Consider the following 23,539-nt stretch of genomic DNA (forward strand, 5'->3'; position numbering starts at 1 on the left):
AAGATAAGGGTCTCTGTGAGGCTTTTCCCTCATCTTTTCAGTAGTGATGACTTCTACTCTGAATGCCAAAGTCCTGGTCTGTTCCTTATATGAGGGTGATTACCTTAAGCCTAACTTGATATTGTTGTCAATAGACAGTGTCTTTCCCATCTAGTCTGTGCTGGAAGGATATGGCCACATCTTCCTCCTTCATTGTCAGAGAAGCAGGGCAGCAAAGTAGGTGTTGCCCAAGCTCTGGAGTCAGGCTCTCAGTTTCAAATTCTGACATTGTGGTGCTCAGTACCCACTTATCTTGAGATCTCGGGAAAGCTGACAAAACCCTCTGTAGAAATGAGGCATTAATTGGGATTCTGTCTCAGACGTATGGTGATTAATGAGATCACTGGACAAGTTCAGTGCCTAGCACATCTAAGTGCTCACTAAATGTTACCTGGTATTGTTATCTCTAGCACTCAACCCAGTGCCCAGCACAGTGTTGGTGTGCAATCATTGCTGATTGGGCTGAATGGATATGAGACAAAGATATGATCCAGCTAACTTGGTAGTAAGTTGGGAAAGAATGCACTAGAAGAGAACTGTGTGAACAGTTATTGTTGAGGAAATGAGAATGGTGTATTTAATAAGCATCTGTAGATCACAGAATTATGGGATGAGAACCTAGTTTTCCTGCTGTGATATGATGAAAACAGAGTAAGGTAGAATCACCTGTGCCCTCCCTTCACCCCATGCACTAAACTCTGTCTATAAATACACCATTTGGTTATTGTAATAGCTTTTATAGGCTGTTGTTGATTGAAATATCTCCTTGTCAGGACCGTGCAATTGTGTTTTTAAAAATCTAAATGCTATTCTTTAAGCACAAATACTGACAAATTTTATTCCATTTGGTTCAGTCCATTATTCTAGTTAATTAGTATCTCTCCCAAATTTGCTCCAGCAATGCATTATATTTTATATCCCCTCTAACTTTGTGTTGTCTGCAATTTTGTGAGCATGACTTCTATTTTGTCTTACGAAACACTAACAGGCCACTTCTAAGAATGGTATCTCCTTACGTTGTCACTAAAGACCTCTTTTCGTGTTGGCCTTGGTTCATTAAACAATCTTTTCTTTTCTTTTTGGATGTAGATTTTGAAACTCTTTTCCAACCTATGAAAGTATTCAATAGTCCATGTTGTAGTTCATCTTGTTCACAAGAATGACAGGAGAAATTTTCCCAAAATGCTGTTTGCAAAATCTTTTCTCTGTAGATAGTCTATTAGAAAATAAACGGCAGCTAGAATGTTGCAGTGTGTTCTTGACTAACCCGTGTGAGTTTGTAATACCAACAACATCTGAGTTGAACAAAAGATTCATGAATTAAAATAGTGATATCCAGGTAGATAAGGCCCAATGCACAGACCTGGATCATCCAGGTGAAATGGCTGCACAGCTGGGAGCAGTGAGAGATCATTGAAAAGTTTGAATATAAACTGTACAATGACAAAGTTGTGTTTTCAGAAAGTCATCTGGCAGCAAATCACGATGGACTCTGGGGGAACCTTGTGTAATTTGGCATCTTCCTCAGATAATTCCAGAAAGGGATGCTAGACCACTTACTCTGGGCTAGGCTGGTAACAATGAAGGCAGAAAAATAAATTTGGATTTAAAAGGGGAAAAAAATATCAAAAGTTACTGGTAAGCCAATGTGAGGAGAATTAAAAATAAAATAAAATACTAGTTTAGGGCTTGCCAAGGTTTTTTTACATTGTTGAACATGCAGAATATATTACTGGTTTGGCCACAGGGGCAGATATGGTTCCTTGGGAATGGAGGTGAACCAACATCTTGGATCCCAGGGTGCGTCTCCTCTCTGCCAAGCTCCACTGGAAGAGGGCATTAATATCTGCATGTGTCTCAGAAGCCATTTGGAAATTTCTTCTTTAGAAATAAGTAGTCTTAGCAATAGAAGGAAAAACAGGGAACGAAGCAAGATCAACACTACAAAGAAGACTACACAGGGAATCCCTACCTTACCATTTCTGTTGGCTTGACTTATGGATTTTCGACTTTATGATGGTATAAAAGCAGAGTACATTCAATGGAAACCATTTAGGATCTCTTTCAGGGCTAGCAATATGTGTACAATACTTTCATGAAACTGGGTAGTGGCAGGGACCTGCAACTCCCAGGCAGCCACAAGAATCACAAGGAGAACTGACCTCACTGCAGCCTGCTGTACTGCTAAGCTCTGATAATCTGTAGGTTAGGGGGTATTAAATGCATTCTCAACTTATGATATTTTCAATTTAATGATGAGCTTAATGAAACGTAACCCCATTGTAGGGTAAGTTGCAGCTGTATATATAAAGAAAAGCCAAACATTTGGTTCAGTGCATAATTCTGAACAAAGAAGCAAAATTTCATTTGCACAGTTGGATGAAAACCAATCCATACCAGGGTTAATGCCAGAGAAAAACTATGCAGGTGCCAAACAGGGCAACCCAGGACACTCAATCACTGTCCGTGTTGTAACAATGCAATAAAACAAGGTAGTGGCTACTCAGGCCTAATTTGAATATGGAAGTCATCATGCCATGGGACAAACTGGAGAGAGGAGCTAACCACACCTGAGAAGGTGTCAGGTAGAAACCTAAGTGCAGACAAAAGCAGAAACAAAAGAAGGAGTTGGAGTTTTGCATTTATAGAGAAATCCATGCCTATTCGCTTGAAAATTTATGAAGTGCTGTCAATTCGTTGCTTCTTATTGATTTCTGTAGTTAAATAAACTAAGTAGTTTGTAATTCTGGTACCTCACCTTTTTTTTTTTTTTTTTTTTGCATTCTGCACAGAGGAAATCATAGGTTGGAAAAATGAAGGGACTTGTGATTCCTAATTCTTATGATAATTGAAGATGCTAGTTATAGAAAAAATTTAAAAGTGTTCCCTCGTTCTCCATTAAACTCAATGGTACAGCGAGAACAAGAACGTACAACAAAGTCATGTAGATTCTATTGTACAATAGGAATGAATGGCTCTCAAAACTGAACCATTCATTTAATTATGACTAGCAGCAGGATCACCATGTGCATGATTTGGGGGACATCCACCCTTCACTTTAGAGTCACAAGAATGGTACTCCTGGTTATACAGCATATAGCCTGTGTGGCCATATGCGGCAGCTCACAGAGAGACCCATGTGATTCATACCAATGCATTTCTGCATTGACCCATGAGATTATCACCAGCCCAACCATATTCCCTTCTTCAAGTGAGCTGTGTCTATATTCTTTCATCCCAACTTATCATTTTATTCCAGTTCAGATTTATCTAGTTTTCTGCACAGTTCGTCACTAGACCTCCATTACAAACCAAAACACATTCTGCCAGCTCATTTGCTACAATCATTCTGTTGACCTTTCCAACACTCTTTTCTGCTCTCACTATCATGTTCTTTATTATGGTTAAGTTTAAAGAAAAAAAAACTGACAGCCACACAATCCAGAAAATTGGCATGCTCCCTGCACTTGGTACAGGCTTCAGTTTTATTATTCACCATACAGTGTTGTAAACAGTTGTTTACATTTCTTACTCCTTCATTCAATATGAGCTTGATAAAGGACAGAATGATGCTGTTTTGAGTTATGGGGCTTAGCAGGGTATCCACCACATAGTGGGTCCTTATTTAATGTTTGGTAAGTGGGTGAGTCAATGAATGTATTGCCTTTCTTGGTTTGGGACACAGTAGTCTCCTTTTGAACATATGGTTTAAAAGGGATTCTCTCCATTACATACAATGCTTAAATCTGTTTGCCTTCATTGAACAGCTCCCTGGGAAGATTCAGACAGTGCTGCGGGAAACTGTAGATGTCATGGCCAGTGGTTTCTGAGTCTTTTCTTTATCCATGTGCAGGTGGGGAAGTGGAAAGACAAGTCCCTGCAGATGAAATACTATGTGTGGCCCCGAATGTGTCCCGAGACCGAAGAGCAAGAGGATGACCACCTAAGCATTGTGACCCTGGAGGAGGCTCCATTTGTCATTGTGGAAAGCGTGGACCCTCTAAGTGGAACCTGCATGAGGAACACAGTCCCCTGCCAAAAACGCATAATCTCTGAGTATGGCACCTTCCCCCCAGTGGCTGTGGGTAGCATGAGAGAGTCAAATTTTTTGCAGTTCTTAGCACCTGGCAGGCCTGGGACCTGCAGCAAGGAATGAATTGGGCACCATGTCCAATTTTCAGCTGCTAATGAGCTGTTGAATTGCTGGCAGCCCTGTGGTCTGATGTCTGGCTCTGTCCAAATCATAACCTGAGAGAATGACTGCTAGGCATGTTAAGGTTCTTTGGCCTTTCCTGACCTCAGTGCCTGGGATCTCAAGGTTATAGAGATTTAGGTGTATTCTTGGTATTGAACTATATTTTCTTGGGCCAGTATATCCCCAAATTTTGATATTTAGAACCATTTCTGAAAAATAGGTCAAACTAATCTATGTTGTTACGAGTCAGGATAATGGTTTTCTTTGGTGAGGGTAGGAAGTGCCTGGAAGGGAGAAAAAGAAGCCTTTTAGTGGTAACTTTTCTGTACCTGGATTCAGGAGCTGGCTGAAAGGGTGAATTTGGTGTATGAAAATTCACAGAACTGAGCCCTAAGGATATGTACTCTTTCCTGATGTGTATTGTACTTCAAAGGAACATTAAAATTTGTGAGAAAGCATGGCCCAATGTAATGAGATAATGAGAATATTGCAGTTCTGGGATCTGGTTTATTTCCTCACTCAGGTTTGATATAAATTGTGCTGTGAAGGGTGACCTGCTTTAGAATTGGAGTTTTAATGACAAAGAATAATACTGTGCTCCTTGTACAAAACCTTGCTTTTGTTTTTCGTTTCTTTAACTGGCTAGGAATAAAACAGATGAGGAGCCAGGATACATCAAAAAATGCTGCAAGGGGTTCTGTATCGACATCCTTAAGAAAATTTCTAAATCTGTGAAGTTCACCTATGACCTTTACCTGGTCACCAATGGCAAGCATGGGAAGAAAATCAACGGCACCTGGAATGGTATGATTGGAGAGGTGAGTGTCCGAAAGTAAGGGCCAATTCCATTTTCCATTTATTTTATTTCATGGAAATACTTTTTTTAAGTAACCGACGTGATTCTGCAATCTGCATTTGGGGTAAAATTGGGAGTTCATAACCCACTTCAATCTAATGTATGAAATATGATATGTCAAGAGCTTTGTAATGTTGTGAACAACCAATAAAAAAAAAGAAAAAAAGAAATTGATTTTATTTTTTAAATACATGACAATGGAATGCATTACAATTCTTATTACACATAGAAGGGCTTATTTTATGAATTTTGTAAAATATGAAGTGGTAAAGAGAATGCACTGTTCCCACTGTACGAAGCACATCACTGATGGGCCGTGAGTATTTTCCTCATGGTGGCCCTTGCCTTCCTGGGTACTCTAACCAGAACTTGGTGTCTTTCTCCTCAGGTGGTCATGAAGAGGGCCTACATGGCAGTGGGATCGCTCACCATCAATGAGGAGCGCTCAGAGGTGGTTGACTTCTCTGTACCCTTCATAGAGACTGGCATCAGTGTCATGGTGTCACGCAGCAATGGGACTGTCTCACCTTCTGCCTTCTTAGGTAAATGATGTGTTTGCTGGTGACAGGGAATTGGAATAAGGAATAGTTGGAGGAGCACATGGCCAGGTTCTTTCAGTCGGGAGTTGGTTTCCTAATAGCTTAACTCATCTGGGGACTTCATTTTGAGGACATCAAAACTGATGATTCTCAAACCTGAAAGCTGAAGAACACCCAGAATAATAGAAAGGCATAACTAACGCTGCTTCGTAAGAAAACGCTCCTGCATTGGTCATCAGAGGCCTCCATAGGAGTCCTTTTCTTATCATGTAGTCACCATCTGACCTTGAGCAAATTTGCTCCCTCCTGGGACTCAGTTTCCTTCGCCATAGAAGGCACTTCAGCTAGCCTCTCTCTGAGGCTGCTTCCTGCTCTAAAAATTTCTAATTCTGGATATCATTGAAATACCTATTTATTTTTAATTATCTTCAAGAATTGAGCTCAGTGCTACCAAAAAAAAGGTTTTCTGTTGTCACATGAATTTTCTGAGGCTTTTTTCAGCCAGAACTGATCTGATGCTTCCTCCCACCCCAACCCAGCCTTCCCCTTATCATTCTCTACTTCCCCACCCTCCAGCAGCACTTAACTGTCAAAAGCCTTAGATGTGATATAAGACTAGGTGAGATAAGGCCAAGTTTTCAATTATATGAGGTCCTTGGTGAGCTCATATCCCATAATTTTTGCAGGGGCTGTGGATCGAGGGGGTGGGAAGTTAAATGTCACCTTGAAACAGAACATTGGACTAGAAGACAGGAGCCTGGTTTGGTCCTAAACAAGTTGTAAGCCCTTGGTCAAGTCACAATCACTCCAAGAGATGTGAACATATTTAAAAGGAGGATAATTGAATAGACAGTGACTGTCATTTCTTTAAGCTCTATCCAAAAAGAATTAACTCAATTAATGTAACACTAAGTAGAATTATAGGTTCCATAGATTTTATATAAATCATTGAAGTTTCTTAGCTAATCTTCTTATTTGTAGTGGAGCAAATTCTGACTCTGCTGGTTTTATGTGAAATGTTATTAGATAATACACAGCATATGCATTAATTCTCATGGCTTCTGGATACAATTTATTTGCATTTTTCCAATTTGAGGAGATTGGAACATTAAAAGATAAAAACAAAGTACACTCTAATTCTAACCCCACCAGTAGAGCACTAACCACAGTTTCTGAACTGGAAGAGCCAAATAGCCCTGGAAAGACAAAAATGTTAAGCAAAGTGTGATATTGTGTGTTTTGGGATGAGAAAGAGTTAGTTGCAAGGTAAGAGAAACCAAAATTTATTCAACACCTAATATGTGATGTGCCAGGTATTTATCATGCATGTTTGGTTATAATAACTCATTGATACTATAATTATACCCATGTTATGGCTTAGGAAATGGAATCTGAGACAGAGTTAAGTAATTTTCCATAAGTTTCTCAGTCCAAAACTGACAGATCTAGGATTATGTCCAAGTATGTAGCCCTCAGAGCCTGTGTTCTAATCCACATTTGATCATCTCAGAATTCCACCCCTAACCCAGGAAGCAGTGTAGTAGGCAGGTAAAGATGCAAAATCATACAGTAGAAAGAACACAGACTTTCTGTCTTGAGAACCCCAATTCATAACCTAACTGCCACTTTCTTTGTAAGAACTTGGAAAGGGCTTCTATCTCTCATTCTTGGTTTACTCTTCTGTAAAATGGATAAGGTAATCCCAAATGAAATGGTCACTAAAAGAATCATGCATGATAGTAAATGGTGAAAGTGCTTTGTAAATTATAAAGGTTAATATAGGTGTTTGTTGTATTTTCTGGATATAAATTTGCCCTGGGCTTAATGGTGGCGGGGCAGCGGGAGTGGGGAGATCGCAGAATCACAGAGGTGATTCTTTTACTCAGTTATTACCCAATCTTATAAATAGTGAAATCAAGGTGGGATTAGAGTCTATACACTATCATATAGAGGCTTTAAATTTTACTTTCTGTGCGTAAGTCTGACTGCCATAGAAAGGTTTTGTATTTCACAGTGGGTATGTCAAGCTCTGGGGCTTTATCAAGGTTGTTTTTAAATTGATTAAGTGACCAAGCTTTTATAATTCTTTTGGAAGTACAATAGTAAATAGGTTTCAGAGGAAGAAAGGTACTTTCAAATTTTCAGCCATTTTTCCCCTTTCTCAACTTTATCTTTATTAATAATTTGGAAGATGAGGAAAACAGAATGTTAATTCACTTAGTTATGAGTTTACAATGTGATGTGACAGTTAAAAAGGCCAGAACTATTTTGAGACACATTTGAGAAAATATTGCATCATGGGAAAGAATAGCAATTGTCCCTTTGTCTCGGTCTTCCAAGAGATGGCTTCTGCAACAGAGCATTTAGTGCCTGGACACCTCTAAGCCAGAGAGAGTTAGCTCACCTGGAAGGGGTTCAGCAAAAATGATTAAAGATAGTAAAGAAAACTGTGTACAACATGCCTGGTCTTGTCCCAACACTGTCACCTGATAATAGGAGATAGATTGTGATTGTGAATCACAACTTATTCAACAACATGTCAACTATTAAATTCCTTCTGTTGCAGATACTGATATTAATGTGGATATAAGTCAATGTTAACAAATAAAATGTCAAATAAAATGTATCAGCTGGCCAGTATATCCCAAAATTTTGGTGACACATACCTATAATCCCCATGACTTGGGAGACTGAGGCAGGAGGATTGCAAGTTCAAAGCCAACCCTTTCTCAAAACAAAAAATGAAAAAGTGCTGGGGCAGTGGCCACAGTGATAGGGTGAACCTGGATTCAATATTCAGTAGCACAAATAAATAGAAAAAAAAACACATCAAAATGGGTTGAAAAATTAAATCTAGAAGGAAAATTTAAGAGGAGTGATACAATGGGGTAGAGAGGATGGTTATTATTGTACATAATTATTACTGAATTAATTCAACTCTGAAATAGTAGCTAAGTCTGTGGAGAATCAATTTGGCTGCAAGTCTCAGAAGCACTGGGGAAGGATTTGGCGGGCCTCCCCTTTGTGGTATGGACACATAGATGAAAACGTAAACCAAGCCAGTCCAATATGATTCACTTGTAGCATATAGCATATACCATACTCCTTCCAATTATACCTTTTACTGAAAGACACAGATATGGATCCAATAGTAGCAGAAACTATCTCTACAAACATTAGATGGTCCAAGAGCTTGAGGCTGTGTTCCTCCTGTGCTTGGAAGAAAGCAATCTTGACATGCTGATCTGGGGGATAGATCTGTCCAGGCATGTTTTATTTCTCCCTAAACCAGTTCCTGGATCACGAAGGCATACAGCACACTTGCTTCTTGTTCTCCCCAAATATTTGTTTGCATGACCAAGTGAAATAATTAGCCTCCGTTTGTTCTGTTTTGACCTTGAGCACTGTTTTCTTTCCCTTCCCAGAGCCATTCAGTGCTGACGTATGGGTTATGATGTTTGTGATGCTGCTCATCGTCTCAGCCGTGGCCGTTTTTGTCTTTGAATACTTCAGCCCTGTGGGTTATAACAGGTGCCTCGCTGATGGCAGAGGTAAGGCCAGCTGGAACCAGTACTTTTCTTTGTTCTTCTAGTTTGTAATTCCAATTCTCCTTACTCCTGATTCTTCCCTGATCCATATTCTTCCTAGTTTTTCCATTTCTGGGGAAAAAAAAAAAGTCCCTCAGTCTTCTAGATCACCAAGCTGGTGACACTTTAGAAATATGCCAAATAAGATGCTAGTTTGAATTTCTGTGTCCCCCTTATGGTTCACATCATTTCTAAGCCCAGTTCTAAGTAGAGGTGGGTACTCTGAAAGTGAAACGGGAAGCTTTTGATGACTTTAGGCTGTGGACAGTCTGTTGGAGCAGATGTAACTAACAAGACAGATTATACACACTTATTAAGGACAGGAAAAATAGGTTGCCCCAAGGTAAATGCAGGTGGTTGTGACTGGCAGAGTTCCTCAGAGCCAAAGGATCACTACTGAGGTACAATATCTCTCAAGCATATGGTCCTAGATCAACATCCCTTGCCATCAAGCATAGGAGTTGGATGTGTGGAATGAAATGGGCAGAGTAGACCAATTCTCACCCATAGCTACAGTGGACGGGGGCCGGGGGCAATTTCCTGGGTAGGTAGTTCCACAGATGAGAGGGCTACCCAGATGTTTGAAGCACATACACTTTTTCAAAGTTTGCTAGATTTCCAAAGGAGGAAAGGGGATTCCTGTAAATAGCTCTTCTGAAGCTTCCTGAGAACCCCAGGATTAAGAAATAGTCTATCTTCTCTGAGTTTTATCCTTCTAGAATGTGTCTGCTAACCTGGAATTTTATACTCTAAGAGGAAAGTTTCTTAAGAAGGATTCCCTATGGGGCACTTAAAAGACAAAGATGTTTGGACCTCACTTTCTGATCCACTCAGTCTAGGATGGAGCTTCAACCATTCTGTTTCAAAATAGTGGATCTCTGCTTTGGACTCTGTACCATGTTCAGCCAGAGGAAGGAGAAGTTGTGCTCCCTTTGTGTACAATGTGCCACAATGCATCCTACTGTTATGTATAACTAACTAGAACAAATTAAAAAAATAAATTAAATTTTAAAAAATATAATACCCAACCTATACCAATTTAATAAGAATCACTGGGGGTGGATTTCAGGCAAACATGTTTTATAAAAGTTTCCATTATGCTTCTGTTGAATTCACAGTCCAGGATGTGAATCAGCACTTCACTGACATATTTTCAAGTGTAAACCTACCTTTTGAGTTGGTTTATGTATTCTGGGGTGGAAATCTCCATGTCTTCACACAGTGGTACAATCAGTGGTGACCCACTTGTGCTAAAGGGCCATTCAGAAGCCATGATCTGCCCAGCCTGATAAAGAAAACGTCTGAGAATCACACGAGTATGTAGTTAGGTTGACAATGTCAATAACTAAAGTTCATGTGCACTCTCATTCTTAGGTGGGGAGGAAACAGAAGGTAAAAATCCAGATTTACTATACTCAGAGCAAGAACTTACAATGACTCACTTTATAATAAGCTGTTTGTCTTCACAAAGGAATTCAGTACAGTGCCACTTTAAATATCAAGAGCATTTTACAATTTAAAAACTTTAGTTATAAATGACTTTCCAGTTACATATCTGTTTCAATAAATAGGGTCCACATGCACAGATGTGCATGCACTGTTAGATATCAGATTTAACATGTGTAGTCCCTGATGATGCAGTTGGCTGAGCAGATGCCATCAGGAACACAGAAAACATCGTAAGACCTGTGTTAATATGTCATAAAATTGTGCAGGCAGATGTTGGTTTCTGCAGTGGAAAGAGCCACGTTGCCTGCATGGAGATCCAGATAACAGGCAAGATTTTACCCTCATTAAGCAGAGCTAGCATAGAAGCCACCATACATCCATGGACAGATACCCTGGTACTATCTGTGAAAAGAGCAGGTGGAGGGAAGTCAAAGACAGCTATCTGCCTTCCGATGCAGGTGGCCAGGCGGAAGTTGATGACTTCCTTCCTAATGTTCTTGTACACAGAAGCTACTACTATAGGAAATTGGCTGGGAAGTGTTGACATTGGAGTAGGGTCAAGTCTGTCTTTGAAATATTGAATGCTAACTGCTAGAGGTTGAAGGATAATCAGCAAAAAGTCCATTCAAAACCATCCAATATGAATGTGCATAGACTCAGAGGAGGCTTATGACAATGGTTAGAAAAAAGACCTCATATAATTATTGCTAATGTTTGGGAAGTTAAAATGCTTCCTTGGTAGATACAAATCTACAAGTTAGGAAAAAATGATCACAATTGACCCAAATGTGACCATAGTGGCACAGTTAGCCTTTGTTACTCAGTTTCCACATAATTCTGATGGTCTTGGGTATGAAGGCAGGAACACAGTTGGAGAAAGATCCACCACACACCCTAGAACCCTGGTTTTTCTCTTAAGGACCCTCTTCTGCCCTCCTGGGGCTCCCCAAAAAAGAGAGAAACAGACTCTCAAATTATAAAGGTTCAGTCTTAAGGGAGGGGCTACCCTGCTCTTAGCAGAGACTTTCCAGCTCTGTGTACTTGTAGGTTGAAATACAACTAGTGATTCTGGCTTAACTTTGTGTCTGCATTGTTTTGTTCTGCCAGAGCCAGGCGGCCCATCTTTCACCATCGGCAAAGCTATTTGGTTACTCTGGGGTCTAGTGTTCAACAACTCTGTACCTGTGCAAAACCCGAAGGGGACCACCTCCAAGATCATGGTGTCAGTGTGGGCCTTCTTTGCTGTCATTTTCCTGGCCAGCTACACTGCCAACTTAGCTGCCTTCATGATCCAAGAGGAATATGTGGACCAGGTTTCTGGCCTGAGTGACAAAAAGGTAAGAGGCCCATTTGAAACCTTCCGTCTTTCCTTCTATCCTGTTCTCATGTACCTGTTAATTTTCTAAATCTTTAGAATCAATCGTTCTTTTGTTTTCTTAAATTGTGACACAGGAGCAGAAATCAGTTTCCCTACTGAAATAATATTACTTCATGTGTACCTCCCGATTTGTAAAAGGTTGTCACAAGTACACCCTGGGCTGCAAATAAGGGGCTTGGTATGTTAGTGGTTTTTTGAATACATGGTACCTCTTTTGGATGCAGTTGGGTGGCCCACCAGCTCAGGGCTGCCTATTTGATGTGTTATTAGAGGGCCGCCCCTGTGTACCCACACTGAGGGGACTAGGCCTCATTTTCTTCCCAGTGGTATTTGGCTGTGGGCTCTCCCTTTGTTCTTCCACACACTTGTGTGTTCCTAGGGCTGAGCTGGAGGGTTGTTCACATTGTGTCTTGCAGGGAAATAACTGCTATTTAACTTGATGATTGCCCCTGTGTGATGTCGATGAATGGGTTGCCCCGTACCAATTGTAGGCCTCCCTGCAGGCCCATACAGTTGAGAAAAGAAGGGATCTATCTGCTGGTCTCCATCTTTTCTGTATGATGATGTACAACATGTTCTAAATGCATCTGACCCTCCAGATCTGCCTGAAGCATCTCAGTTTCCATGGAAGATCTGTTCCCAGAAACCATGATAATTAGGATGGTCTAAGACCAGCCATCAGAGATGCCTTTATGGAGTGTATGGAAAAGTTCATGGCCAAAACAATTTTGGAGACTATCACAACAAATTTCCTACTCTTAGTTTCCTTGAGATTTAGAAAATGACTTCTCCCTCTCATTGGCAAAATGAAGTTATAGATAGATGTGCTTTAGACCAATAGGTAATGTTTTATCGCATGCATTGGGTTGCCCCAGATAAAACCCTAAACACTTCAGCAAATCACTGCAGAAAGGATACTTTGGGGCTCAAAGTACCTATTCAAAGCTCTGTTCATCAAGAATACTCAAAAGCATATAGGGAAGACAAATGGCTTCTTGAGTGAATATATATATGTATGCATATAGATAGATATACATATATGTATGTATGCGTATTCATATACACATGTGTGTATGTATAGATCTGTCATTCATTATGTTTACCATTTCATGATATCTCTTTATCTGATTTGTCTTATTTTAACAATACTCTCCTGTATTTCCTTCTCCCTGTTTTTAGGGTTTCATATATTTCTCTTTTCCAAGCCACTATTTTTATACATTAATTCTTCTTTTTCTTCTTCTTCTTCTTCTTCTTCTTCTTCTTATTATTATTATTATTATTATTATTATTATTTTATTGATTCTGTTATTATTTCCCATTTTTAAACTTTTCTCTCTTATTATTCCATCATCAGCATCCTTTGCCATTATGACCCTAAGTAAAATTCGAGTTAGATACCTTCTCCCCTTGTTACAGCCACCTTTTTGACAATTTCTATAACCCAGGCACTAGCGAGCGGAGCTAAGAATACCTACTTCCTCAGAGCTCAGTACTTGGTGTGGTTCAGAAAGGTGGACCACGTCTACCCTAAAACACAGTTGTGGCAGAGGTTTGCAGAAGCCCAGCCCCATTTGTAGATTTTTCAGGGATATACAGAATGTTCACATTGTGACGTGGTTGAAGGGTAGTGGAATAGGTACCCACACATTAATGTGGCAATGTTTGGCAGGACCATGTCACTGTGTGTCAACGTGGCAGAGGTGTGGTAGACCTCAGCCCTCCTTGGGGCTCTGTATTATTAAATGGGAACATTTGTCACAATGTTGTGATTTTTATCCCAACGATTTCTTCAAATATCTTGAAACATTGGGCAGAACACTGTATTTGTGTTTTTCATACCCTCATGGGCCACCCAGCAACAACGGAATCCATTTCTATGTGAACTAAGTGTAACTGGGATAGAAGGAGATTGTTTTCCTTTCCATGGATTGGAAGGAATTTATCTTCCCAGGCTGCTCACAGCTGAGAGGATGGCATCTGTTTGTTGTCCACATCATGTCATTATGTTCTGAAAAATTTGATCCTGCCAGTTCTTTTATAGTAAAGATAGCTGTGTTTGCTGACTTTTCAGCCCTGGAATGACTTTCAGAGCCTTTAGAAGTGTACCCCAGTTCTCTAGTGTCCTTGGCTAATGCAAAGGTTCCTGCATCCTGCATCCAAGGCATCCTCAGCTCCTCCTTTTTCCTGACCATGCCTCTATCTGTGCATCTGGCCAGGAGGGTTTTCTCCCCTGTTCTTGCTCACCAAACTCCTGCTGAAACATCAAGACTCAAACTAAAGATCGCTTCCTTTGTGGAGCTTTCCTTGGCCCATCTGAATGGCTAGTCACTTTCACCTCTGCCATGCAAATATCCGTACTTTATTATTACACTTGTTTCCATATTCTTTTGTTATAATCCATGGACCTGTACTTGATGGTATTTCCCTCTCTCTGACTGTGAGTTCCAGAAAGTCAATGACCATAACATGGTCATCATTAAAATTATAAAGCAAAATTCTATAGGGAGAGAAGTAGAGAAGGGATATGTGCATAGACGTCTCCTGTGTCAACAGCGGGCTCGGCATTATAGGCAGAGAAAGCAAGGAGACAGCAAGAACCCTTTCACAGCTGTTTAATTTGAAAATGATTGAAAATGGTTATCCGATATACTTCAGAACTTTGCAAATGACAAAATAGTAAAATGTAAGCATCCTACCAGAAAGTGTCAACATGATTTACATAATTATAGAAAACACTTAAGTAACTAATGACATATAACTGCATATTAGTGTCAGGAACAGTTATATAAATCAGAAGGAGAGTATTTTGAAAGTGTACTTATAATGTCAAAATTTGTATTAGTTTTATTTCAAAACACCTAAGGAAAATGAAATCTTAGGACTGGCATGGTAATGCATGAGAAGAAGTGTATTCTATGAATTTAGAAAAAGAAAGATAATACAGACACTGAAACAATAATGTTGAGAATAGAAATGAGATGATTTTGAAGACTGTCTTCAATGTAATTACGTTTTCATCAAGCAAAGTAACATTTACAATGAATAAATGTTCTAATATTTGGTATGACTATCAAAGATGACTTATCTTCTATATAATTTAGATCAGATGACAAATATCTTGAGTGATGATGAAAAGATATTTGTAGCCATTCGATTTATATAGCTTTAAAAAAACTGTCTTCAATTTTTTTTTTGGTCAAAAAAATTACTGAGATTTTATTTATGTTAAGGTACAAGCCAGAATATCCAGAGTTAAATTTCCATGAAAGCTTGATTCTGTGCTCCTTGTTTTCTGGATGGCTTCCATTTAGAATTATTCCACTACATGCCATATCTAAGGGGTGCAAGTTCTAATATTTAGCAGCCCTACTGTACATTTGTTCACTGAGCTGTTCCAGTGGCAGGAGGGTATAAGGAAGGTGGTGACCTCTTTCTTCTCTGCATAAAGAGTCCACAATGCTGATCCTCGTGTTTCTCACCTATCCAGATGGACTTCTCATTTTGCAGTCTGCCAACCACAGTATGAAGGGGAAAGACCTTGGCCAGGTGACGGAGGGGAGTGTGTTTACTGGGCACCGGATACATAAACTATGTCACTTGTGTGTTATTTGTATAATCTTCATAAAGATGTAATTATCCCCATTTTTACAAATAAGGGCACTAAGTCTCTGAAAAACTTAGTAATTTCCCTAAATAATTTTTATTATCAAGTGACAGAGCCAAGGTATCTTTGGCTCTAAAATCATTCTGCCAGAATGTTTCTCTTTGAGCTAATTCCAGACAGAGTTATGACATAGCTAAAGATTGGGATCAACACTCTTGCCCCTGCTTTCTTACTCAATTCTCTACCCTCTCATTTAATTGCATTTTGGCTCCACTTAACCTAACCCTATTACTCCTAATCATTATTATTTTTTTAATGTAACTTCAACAATAATATCTTAGCTAATATTTTTCAGCTCTTATAGACAAGGCATAATGCCAAATGAATTATTGCATAGATTATCTTATATAATGATGCTATTATTATCTTTATTTGAAATGAGGCCACTGAAGCATAGAGAAATTAAATATTTTGCCCTTATGATGGTCCTGGCTGCCGCTACCCCTAAACAATGTGCTACTCTATTTGGATTCCAGTGCTTTCCCCAGTTAAATTACCTTTCTTTACCCTCCTCTATACCTCGTAGGAGCTTAACTAGTTAAATGCTTTTTCTGTGTTAAATAGTTAGCTATCTAATTAATTGAGTTATCATAGATAATATTCTAACAGTCTTTTAGGGGAATTACTTTAAATAACAATAATTGTGATTTCCACCACTTGGATAGGCTAATGACTTTCAAATTGATTTTAGTCTGGGCACAGAGTAACCCTGTCCTTAAGCTTCCATTGGGTGATGGGACATGGCATTGCCAGAAGAGAGAGGGTGAGTTGTAGGGTCAGTTGTAGAGTCAGTGGGGCCAGAGAATGAAGGAGCCCTGCAGGGAGGCAGAGGCAGCTATAGCCACAGAAGGTTTGCTGTCCCACAACCAGGCTCTCACGGGTATCTGCTGACATCCTACATCATACATTTGGACCACCATTGTGACAACCCAACTGTATTTGCCGTTCTTTCCCTCAAAGAACTAGAGGAAACTTTTCAATATCCACAAACTCTCATTAGTTCAAAGAGGGCAGCCATCATCTACAGTCAGGATGACCATGGGACATCTAAATGAGGACCCCATGGCTTTTCTAAATAACAATTATTCTTGGTTTCTAAGAAGTCCCAGAAGGTCTGAAAGTCACTTTTGATCCTTTGGGGATACAGACATGTGTTGTAGTTTAAATGGCCCATCCAAAGCTCATGTTGAATTGCCCGTGTCAAGATAGGGGACCTTTAAGAGGTGATTAGGTTATGAGGGTAGAGCCCTCATGAATGGATTAGTGTCACCATCTCAGAAGTGGCTTAGTTATGACAGCTGTGACTCTGTTACAAAAGTGAGTTGAGCTTCCTCAGCTCTCTTGCTCCCCTTTCACTGCCTTTTCTGTAGTGAGCGCGGGCTTCCTCACCACTTGATGCCCTTTGCCATGTTTTGATGCAGCACGAAAGCCCTCACCAGATGCTGATGCCATGCCCCTGGACTTCCCAGCCTTCAGAACTGTGAGAAATAAATTTCTTTTCTTTATAAATTACCCAGCCTTTGAAATTCTGTTAAAAGAACATAAAATGGACTAAGTCATCAGGGTATGAATTTTAAATCAACATACAAATAAGTAAGTCAATATGCATTCCAGAAAAAAAATAGTCTGGTGATATATATATTTATACCACTACTACCCTAAAGTTTTTGGATGGTATTCAAGCATTTGTGAGGAAGTAAGGCCATGCTTTCCATTGTACAAATGTATTTTCCTTGCCCTATTAACTTTAGGCATGAAGCCAGCAGGAGATAGCTAACCTCAAACCCAATCTGTCACATACTGGTTCTGGCCCAGACCATCTTGGTCAAACCATTGGATACTGGCCTAAAAATAGTTTAACAGGGAAGCAGCAGACATGATTATCTAGCCAGGGCACTAGCAATGAGGGCCTGGGTTGAACGTCCAGGTAGCTAAGCAAACTGTGAGGGTATGATTCATGTGTGGGAGTCCTCTGAGGCTGTCAAGCAACTAGTCCTCTTGTAACAGCTGATCAGTAGCAGGTCTGGAGGAAATGGCAGGAGAGTAAAAGTCCCCAAATCCTCAGAGCATATAGGGTACAGAATATACATGGGTGGGAAGGGACACCTGTTTGGCAGAGCCAATGTGACCCTTTACATGAACTGCTGTCCCTGTACATTACCTGCCTCCTTCCCGCCAAGGTGCAGCCAAGGAGACCTTCATCTAGATGGATCCAGAATAAACCCAGATCTGTCCATTAGAACCAGCTTAAATAAAATCTCTGATTTTATTTAAGCATGGGTTACAGATACCCTTGAACCTTAATTCCTGAATTCATCTTAACTAGGACAGGAAATCCCTAACCAACACTTGATGGGGACTAGCAGTGGGCACTCTCCAATCCTAGGCTGCCAATGATCCAATATTGACAACTAGGCTCCCAACAGGGATCCAGGGACTCTTTTACTTCTGTTTTTTGTTGTTGTTGTTGTTGTTAGCCTGCACACCCTCTTTGCCTCCTAACATCCATTTCATATGGGATTCCTCATTCTGAGCTCTGCTATTCTATTGGGTCCTGTAGCAGATTGAAAAGGGACACCTAAAAAATATATTCACTTCCTAACCTTTAGAACCTGTGAAGGTTGACTGTTTTGGGGAGTGGGGGGAGGAGGATCTTTGCAGATGTAATTAAGATCTCACGGTGAGATCTTCCTGGATTATCAGGGTGGATGTTAAATCCAATGACATGGCAGAGAGATTTGACACAGAAAAGGAGAAAACCCACAGAAGAGAAGGCCATATGAAGGCAGCAGCAGAAATTGGGCAGATACAGGCCCTGGGAACAGCATGGAGCCACCAGAAGCTGGAAGGGCCAAGGGATGGACTGTTCCTTAGACCCTTGGAGGGAACACAGCTCAGGGGCACCTTGTTTTTGGAACTTACAGTCTTCAGAACTGTTTGAAAATAAAGTTCAGTCTGTGGTAGTTTGCCATGGTGCTCACAGCATCCTGACAGGTCTTCTACAGCTTGTGCTTCAGGCTTGTTATGTTCTTTCTATCCAAGGGCTTCTCCTCATTGACTCAATCCCCTTTCTTGGCCACCAGCCCCATCCTTCTGAAGTGAGTATTTCTTGCAGCAGGATCCACTTCAGTCCTTTTCTGCCTAGAAAACCGATCTACTTTACACTGGAGATTTTCAGGGAGACACATATCACATGCAGAGGGAATCTTCTTGCTGGTTCATTTTAGGGAGACTGTGAAAAACTCAAGTGTCCTTTTGTGCTCCTTTTCACTGTGTCCTTGTGCCTGATTGATGCCAGTGTCCCAGATGTGGTGCGCTGCTTGTGTGCACACTTTCCTCACAGCCTTCCATGAGGCCTCTTCCGGGGTTATCAAAAGGGGGCTGAGAGCTTGTTTCTGTAAGACATATCACATTCACAATTCCTTTATGGGGTAAAGAGTGTTGGTGCACCCTTCTCCTCCACTGGATTTTGCCATGTGGTTCATATGACAGAACCGGAGGAAACTCTATTTGATCATCAGGTACAGGTAACTCTTTTCTCATCAAAGGCAATTGGATCCTCTGTCTTCTGTAGATGAACATATCTTCTTTGTTACACAGGAACACACACTCACTCACACATGCCCCATTTATCCATCCCACAAAAGTATACAGCAAGATAACTCCGTAATTAGGAACTTAGCATTGACACGGCTGTGTGAGGAACACGCTTCCTATGTGCTTAGAACATAAGTTTTACAAAGTGGATCTCAAAAGGTTTGTCTTTCTCACCTGGAAAAAAGAAGTCAGTTTTATCTCTTTCTGCAGATATTAGATGCTGAAACCATATTTTTGTGAAATGAAATGAAACCAAGGAAGGAATGAGAAGGAGAGAGGGAAAGGGAGAGGACAAGAGAAAAAGGAAGGGAAGGAGGGAGGGAGGAGGAGGAGAAAAAGCATTAGAACCTAATCTTGGACTAGATCTGCTCTGTATTACTCTTCTTAGAAAGATACCCCTTATGCAGGATATTAGATGACTAGTGACTTCCTGGAGCTGCTGATTTAAAAAAAAAAAAAAACTACATCGATGCAAACTAGCACGAGTATTAATTCACAATTCCCATCTGAATTGAACTGAATTGGGCCAAAAATCAAAACCAGCAACAGGCAATGATTTTCATTAACAAAAGTCAAAACACAGAGCATGGTAAGCTATCCATTAAGCATCAGGTATTCTGCAAGTGGGAGAATTAGTGAGCCTTTTTCTGAACTGCTTGAATCTTTGAGTGCCTCTGTGACTTCCATTTGGGGCTCCCTCCATCAGACTATCTTTTCCAGGTTGGGAAGAGCAAGTGATTCCCAGGCCTCCTGCTGAAATTCGAATTTATTTAAAGGCAGGTCTTTGGTTCTCAGAGAAGGGAGCTATATCCATTTAGCTGGATGTTAAAAGATAATTTCATTCTGAAATTTATTTACATCAAAGGAAAATTAGAGAGTTCTTCAACATCCTTTTCTGATTAAAAACAAAAAAAAAATTATAAATAAGTGTTTTAGTCCAAGGAGACTAAGCTTTTTTATGCTCACTAAATCTTGACTTGTGGGTTGAGGATATATTAAGAATTAGTGTTTCACTTCTGAGCAACTAAGTTCAAGTCCTTCGAGACAAATTAATGCAGCATGAAAATTTATATGTGGCCAGAGGCATCAAGCCTAGAATGAATCAGGATTTAGAGATGTCAGAATTGTACTCACAGTTAAAATTGTGGCCTGGGCTGGCTGTGGTCCTTTGTAGATGTTCTGGACTACTTGCCCTCTTGATGCCACCTGCTACAACGGTGGCAAGAGTGGAAAAGGTTCTCAGTGGGCTGTGTGTGCAGCTTATTACATTTTTAGAAGCTTTCTTCATAACTGGGCTCATGCAAGGGCCAGTGGGAGCCTAAGACGGCCTGAGACTGAGGAAACCCAGTCATTTTGCTTCCAATTTCATGTCAAGACTTCCTTTCCCAGCATGGGTCACAGAGAGCCGTAGACAGTCTGCTTACATTCCGTCAACACCATAGTCTCAGACCTTTCTTCCTGTATTTTTATCTCGTCTCCTTCGGGTGGGGGCTTTTGCTTAGATTGACTCCAGGCCAGTAGGATCCTGAGAGTCATCAGAATGGAGAGAAGAAAACACACAGGCCAACTCCCTTCCAGTGGAGGCAGCTTGGACCTTCAGAAGACTCGGGAGCAGGAAGAGCAGGAGTCTTGTATCCTCGCTTGAAAAGAATCTAAGTAGTGTGTACTAATAGTTGTTTCTGTTTTGAGTGCATAGCAAAGAGTGGCTGCCAGGGATAATGGTGGAGCACGGCAGAGTGTCAATATTAAAATCACCTGGGGGCCCTTTTCAACTAAATAGGACTCTATCCAATGGCTATATGCAGCAGCTGTCACCTATGCTGTCAAGCAGTCAGCCAGAAAACCAAAGGTGAAAAAAAAACAAAAAGGTTATGAGAGAAAGCGACTTGGGGGGATGTTATTGGAGGGTTGTGGCAGGCCCCTCTTTTCTCTTTAACCCACTAAGTTGTTGGAGGAGATGATTTAGAGAGCTTGACATTTGGCCCTGCAGTTAAAGAAAGGGCTGGCATTTGACATATACCTGGAAGGCTGAAGATGACAGATCTTGGCTAGAATCGCCACCCATGGCAGGGCAAGTCTGTTTCTCAAGGCCAGATCAGGACACGTGGGAAGGAGGGAGTCAGTCTGGGCCTAGAGTGGAGCCAGGTATTTTTCAAGGTACCCTCCCGCCAATGCTTCCCGGCCAGGATGAGGCAAAGTGGAGGGACCAGCTGCACCAAAGAGGTACAGGTGTGTTCTCAGTGGGAGTGTCTCTGGGAATCCATGAACTTGCCTGGCAAGGAGAACATCTGTCATGCATATAGGTGTTAATGCCAGACCACTCTAGTACCATCAGGAAAGTCCTTCCTGTCCTTCTGGCCCTCTTCCTGCCACCACTGTCTCAAATGCCCCTCCCCCCTCCGCAGAGAGTGGGAAAGGAACTAGGATACAGGACCTATCAGAACTGGCTTCACTTTGATTTTTATTTCTTGGCTATGTAATAGCCACTGGGATTCCTGGGGCCGAGTCTACCTGTTTTTCTCTGTTCTCATTATTGGTTTATTTAGTGAACAGATCCTGTGTTCCAGGCTGATTGTTATACACTCTCTGGCCGCTTTCTCAGATTCTTAAAGGAGTGATTCTAGGACTCGGACCAGAGACTACCCAGCTGTGAGTGAACAGGAAACTTGAAGAGACTTTTCTTCCCTTCAGCCCAGAACTGTTTTCAGCAAGGGCCTGTTGTTATTTGTGTGCATCCGCTTTCCCATTTCAGAGCTGCTCACTTCATGTTGACTGGATGGAGGAACAAAAAAGACATTGTATATGGTTGGGTACCATGTTTTCTCTCATCCAGGACATAACCAATGTACATAAGGAAAAAATGCCACTCTCAGGAACCTTCTTGTTAGGGGAAAAGAAAAACTGAGAGGAAAGAATTTGAATAAAGGGCAATGTACCCAACTCCACTCCTCCATCCTCATGTTAGAGGAGAAATAAATCAAGAACCATATTTGCTGTATCTGAAGTACTTGTGACAAGGAGACCTTGAGTTGCTTAAGGCTACAAACCACCTTGATGTTAAATTGCCTGAATGCTTAATTCTGAAACTTCCTCACACATCTCCCAGCTCATCACTAGCACCACAGCATGTTCTGAGTCAAGTATAAGCCAGTTAAGTTTTCTCCAAGAACTGATTTGCCAGCAGACCCCGAGACAGCTGGGACTCAGCCTTTTTAGGACTGGGTACAAAAGAGATGTTGAGCTGGGTGTTATCCTGGTACTGAAGAAAGAATGCTGTGATTTCTAATGATGTCTCCTAGTGGCCTCAAATACAAATTGAACAAGATGGCTAACAGCATTGTGTTACAAAGAACACTGCAGCCCAGGACCTCCAGGGCAGAGGAACCTCTGGGGAGTGAGCCTTTTCTTGCTCTCAGAAAATTAAAAAAAAAAAAATGCACTTGAACACATAAGGAGGTTTATTCACTGGAACATGCCTTTACAAGACACACCCACCTATCACTGCAAACACACGCACACACACACACACACCACAGAGGGTGCAGATGTGGCTTTGACTTGGAGTGCTGAGCAATTTTCTGCTTTTTCCTTTTATCCATATAAAAGCGCATCAAATTAATTGCAGCCAATTATGTACAAATCCCTTTCTCTCTGCCAATCAGGGCTGCCTGAACAGGCAAGAGGCACTCTCACCTGCTTCGTTATGCAAATTGAAATTCAAACGCCCAAGAACAATGCAGCCTTCAGCACAGAAGTGAATTCAGGTTGCTAATGAGAAGAGACTGCCAGAGGAGTGGCTTTAACCTTCTGATGCTGCTTTGAAAAGGCCGAGAAGTCTCCAAGTGGAGATGGAGGCAGAGTCAATGCCAATCCTGGCTCTCAGCACCAGACATGCTCCCAGAGCACTGTCACCCTTATGTAACTTGAGCCCTGACATGAAAGGTCACCACCTGGTCAGACATAATTTAGAATGACTTGGAATCTAAACAGTATGACAGAATAGCATATTTCTTGAATACCTCTGTGATATGACAGTCAAATTCATTTTGCAGGATATGGGGTCAGCTGTGGTATAAATTCACTGAGCCTCAGTATACCTGCAGTCCAAATGCAAGTATGATCCACTACATAAAATACACTGAAATGATAGAGAGAGAGAGAGAGAGAGAGAGAGAGAGAGAAATGAACCCTAAGATCTTACAGCATGAGATTAACTTGAAAAGAGACTTACC

The 23,539-nt window shown here is 40.9% G+C and overlaps 1 protein-coding gene across 1 annotated transcript in view; it reads left to right on the forward strand.

Moving 5' to 3' along the window:
- Grin2b (glutamate ionotropic receptor NMDA type subunit 2B) overlaps positions 1–23,539 on the forward strand; it is a 288,344-nt gene that overhangs the window by 235,517 nt on the left and 29,288 nt on the right. Inside the window, exons 4-8 of the mRNA XM_026409295.2 lie at positions 3,893–4,095; positions 4,881–5,052; positions 5,479–5,632; positions 9,055–9,180; positions 11,773–12,002. Coding sequence (XP_026265080.1) covers positions 3,893–4,095; positions 4,881–5,052; positions 5,479–5,632; positions 9,055–9,180; positions 11,773–12,002 — 885 coding nt within the window. The remainder of the gene's footprint in view (positions 1–3,892; positions 4,096–4,880; positions 5,053–5,478; positions 5,633–9,054; positions 9,181–11,772; positions 12,003–23,539) is intronic.

This window comes from Urocitellus parryii, chromosome 5 (genome assembly GCF_045843805.1).
Source record: "Urocitellus parryii isolate mUroPar1 chromosome 5, mUroPar1.hap1, whole genome shotgun sequence".
NCBI classification, from domain to species: domain Eukaryota; kingdom Metazoa; phylum Chordata; class Mammalia; order Rodentia; family Sciuridae; genus Urocitellus; species Urocitellus parryii.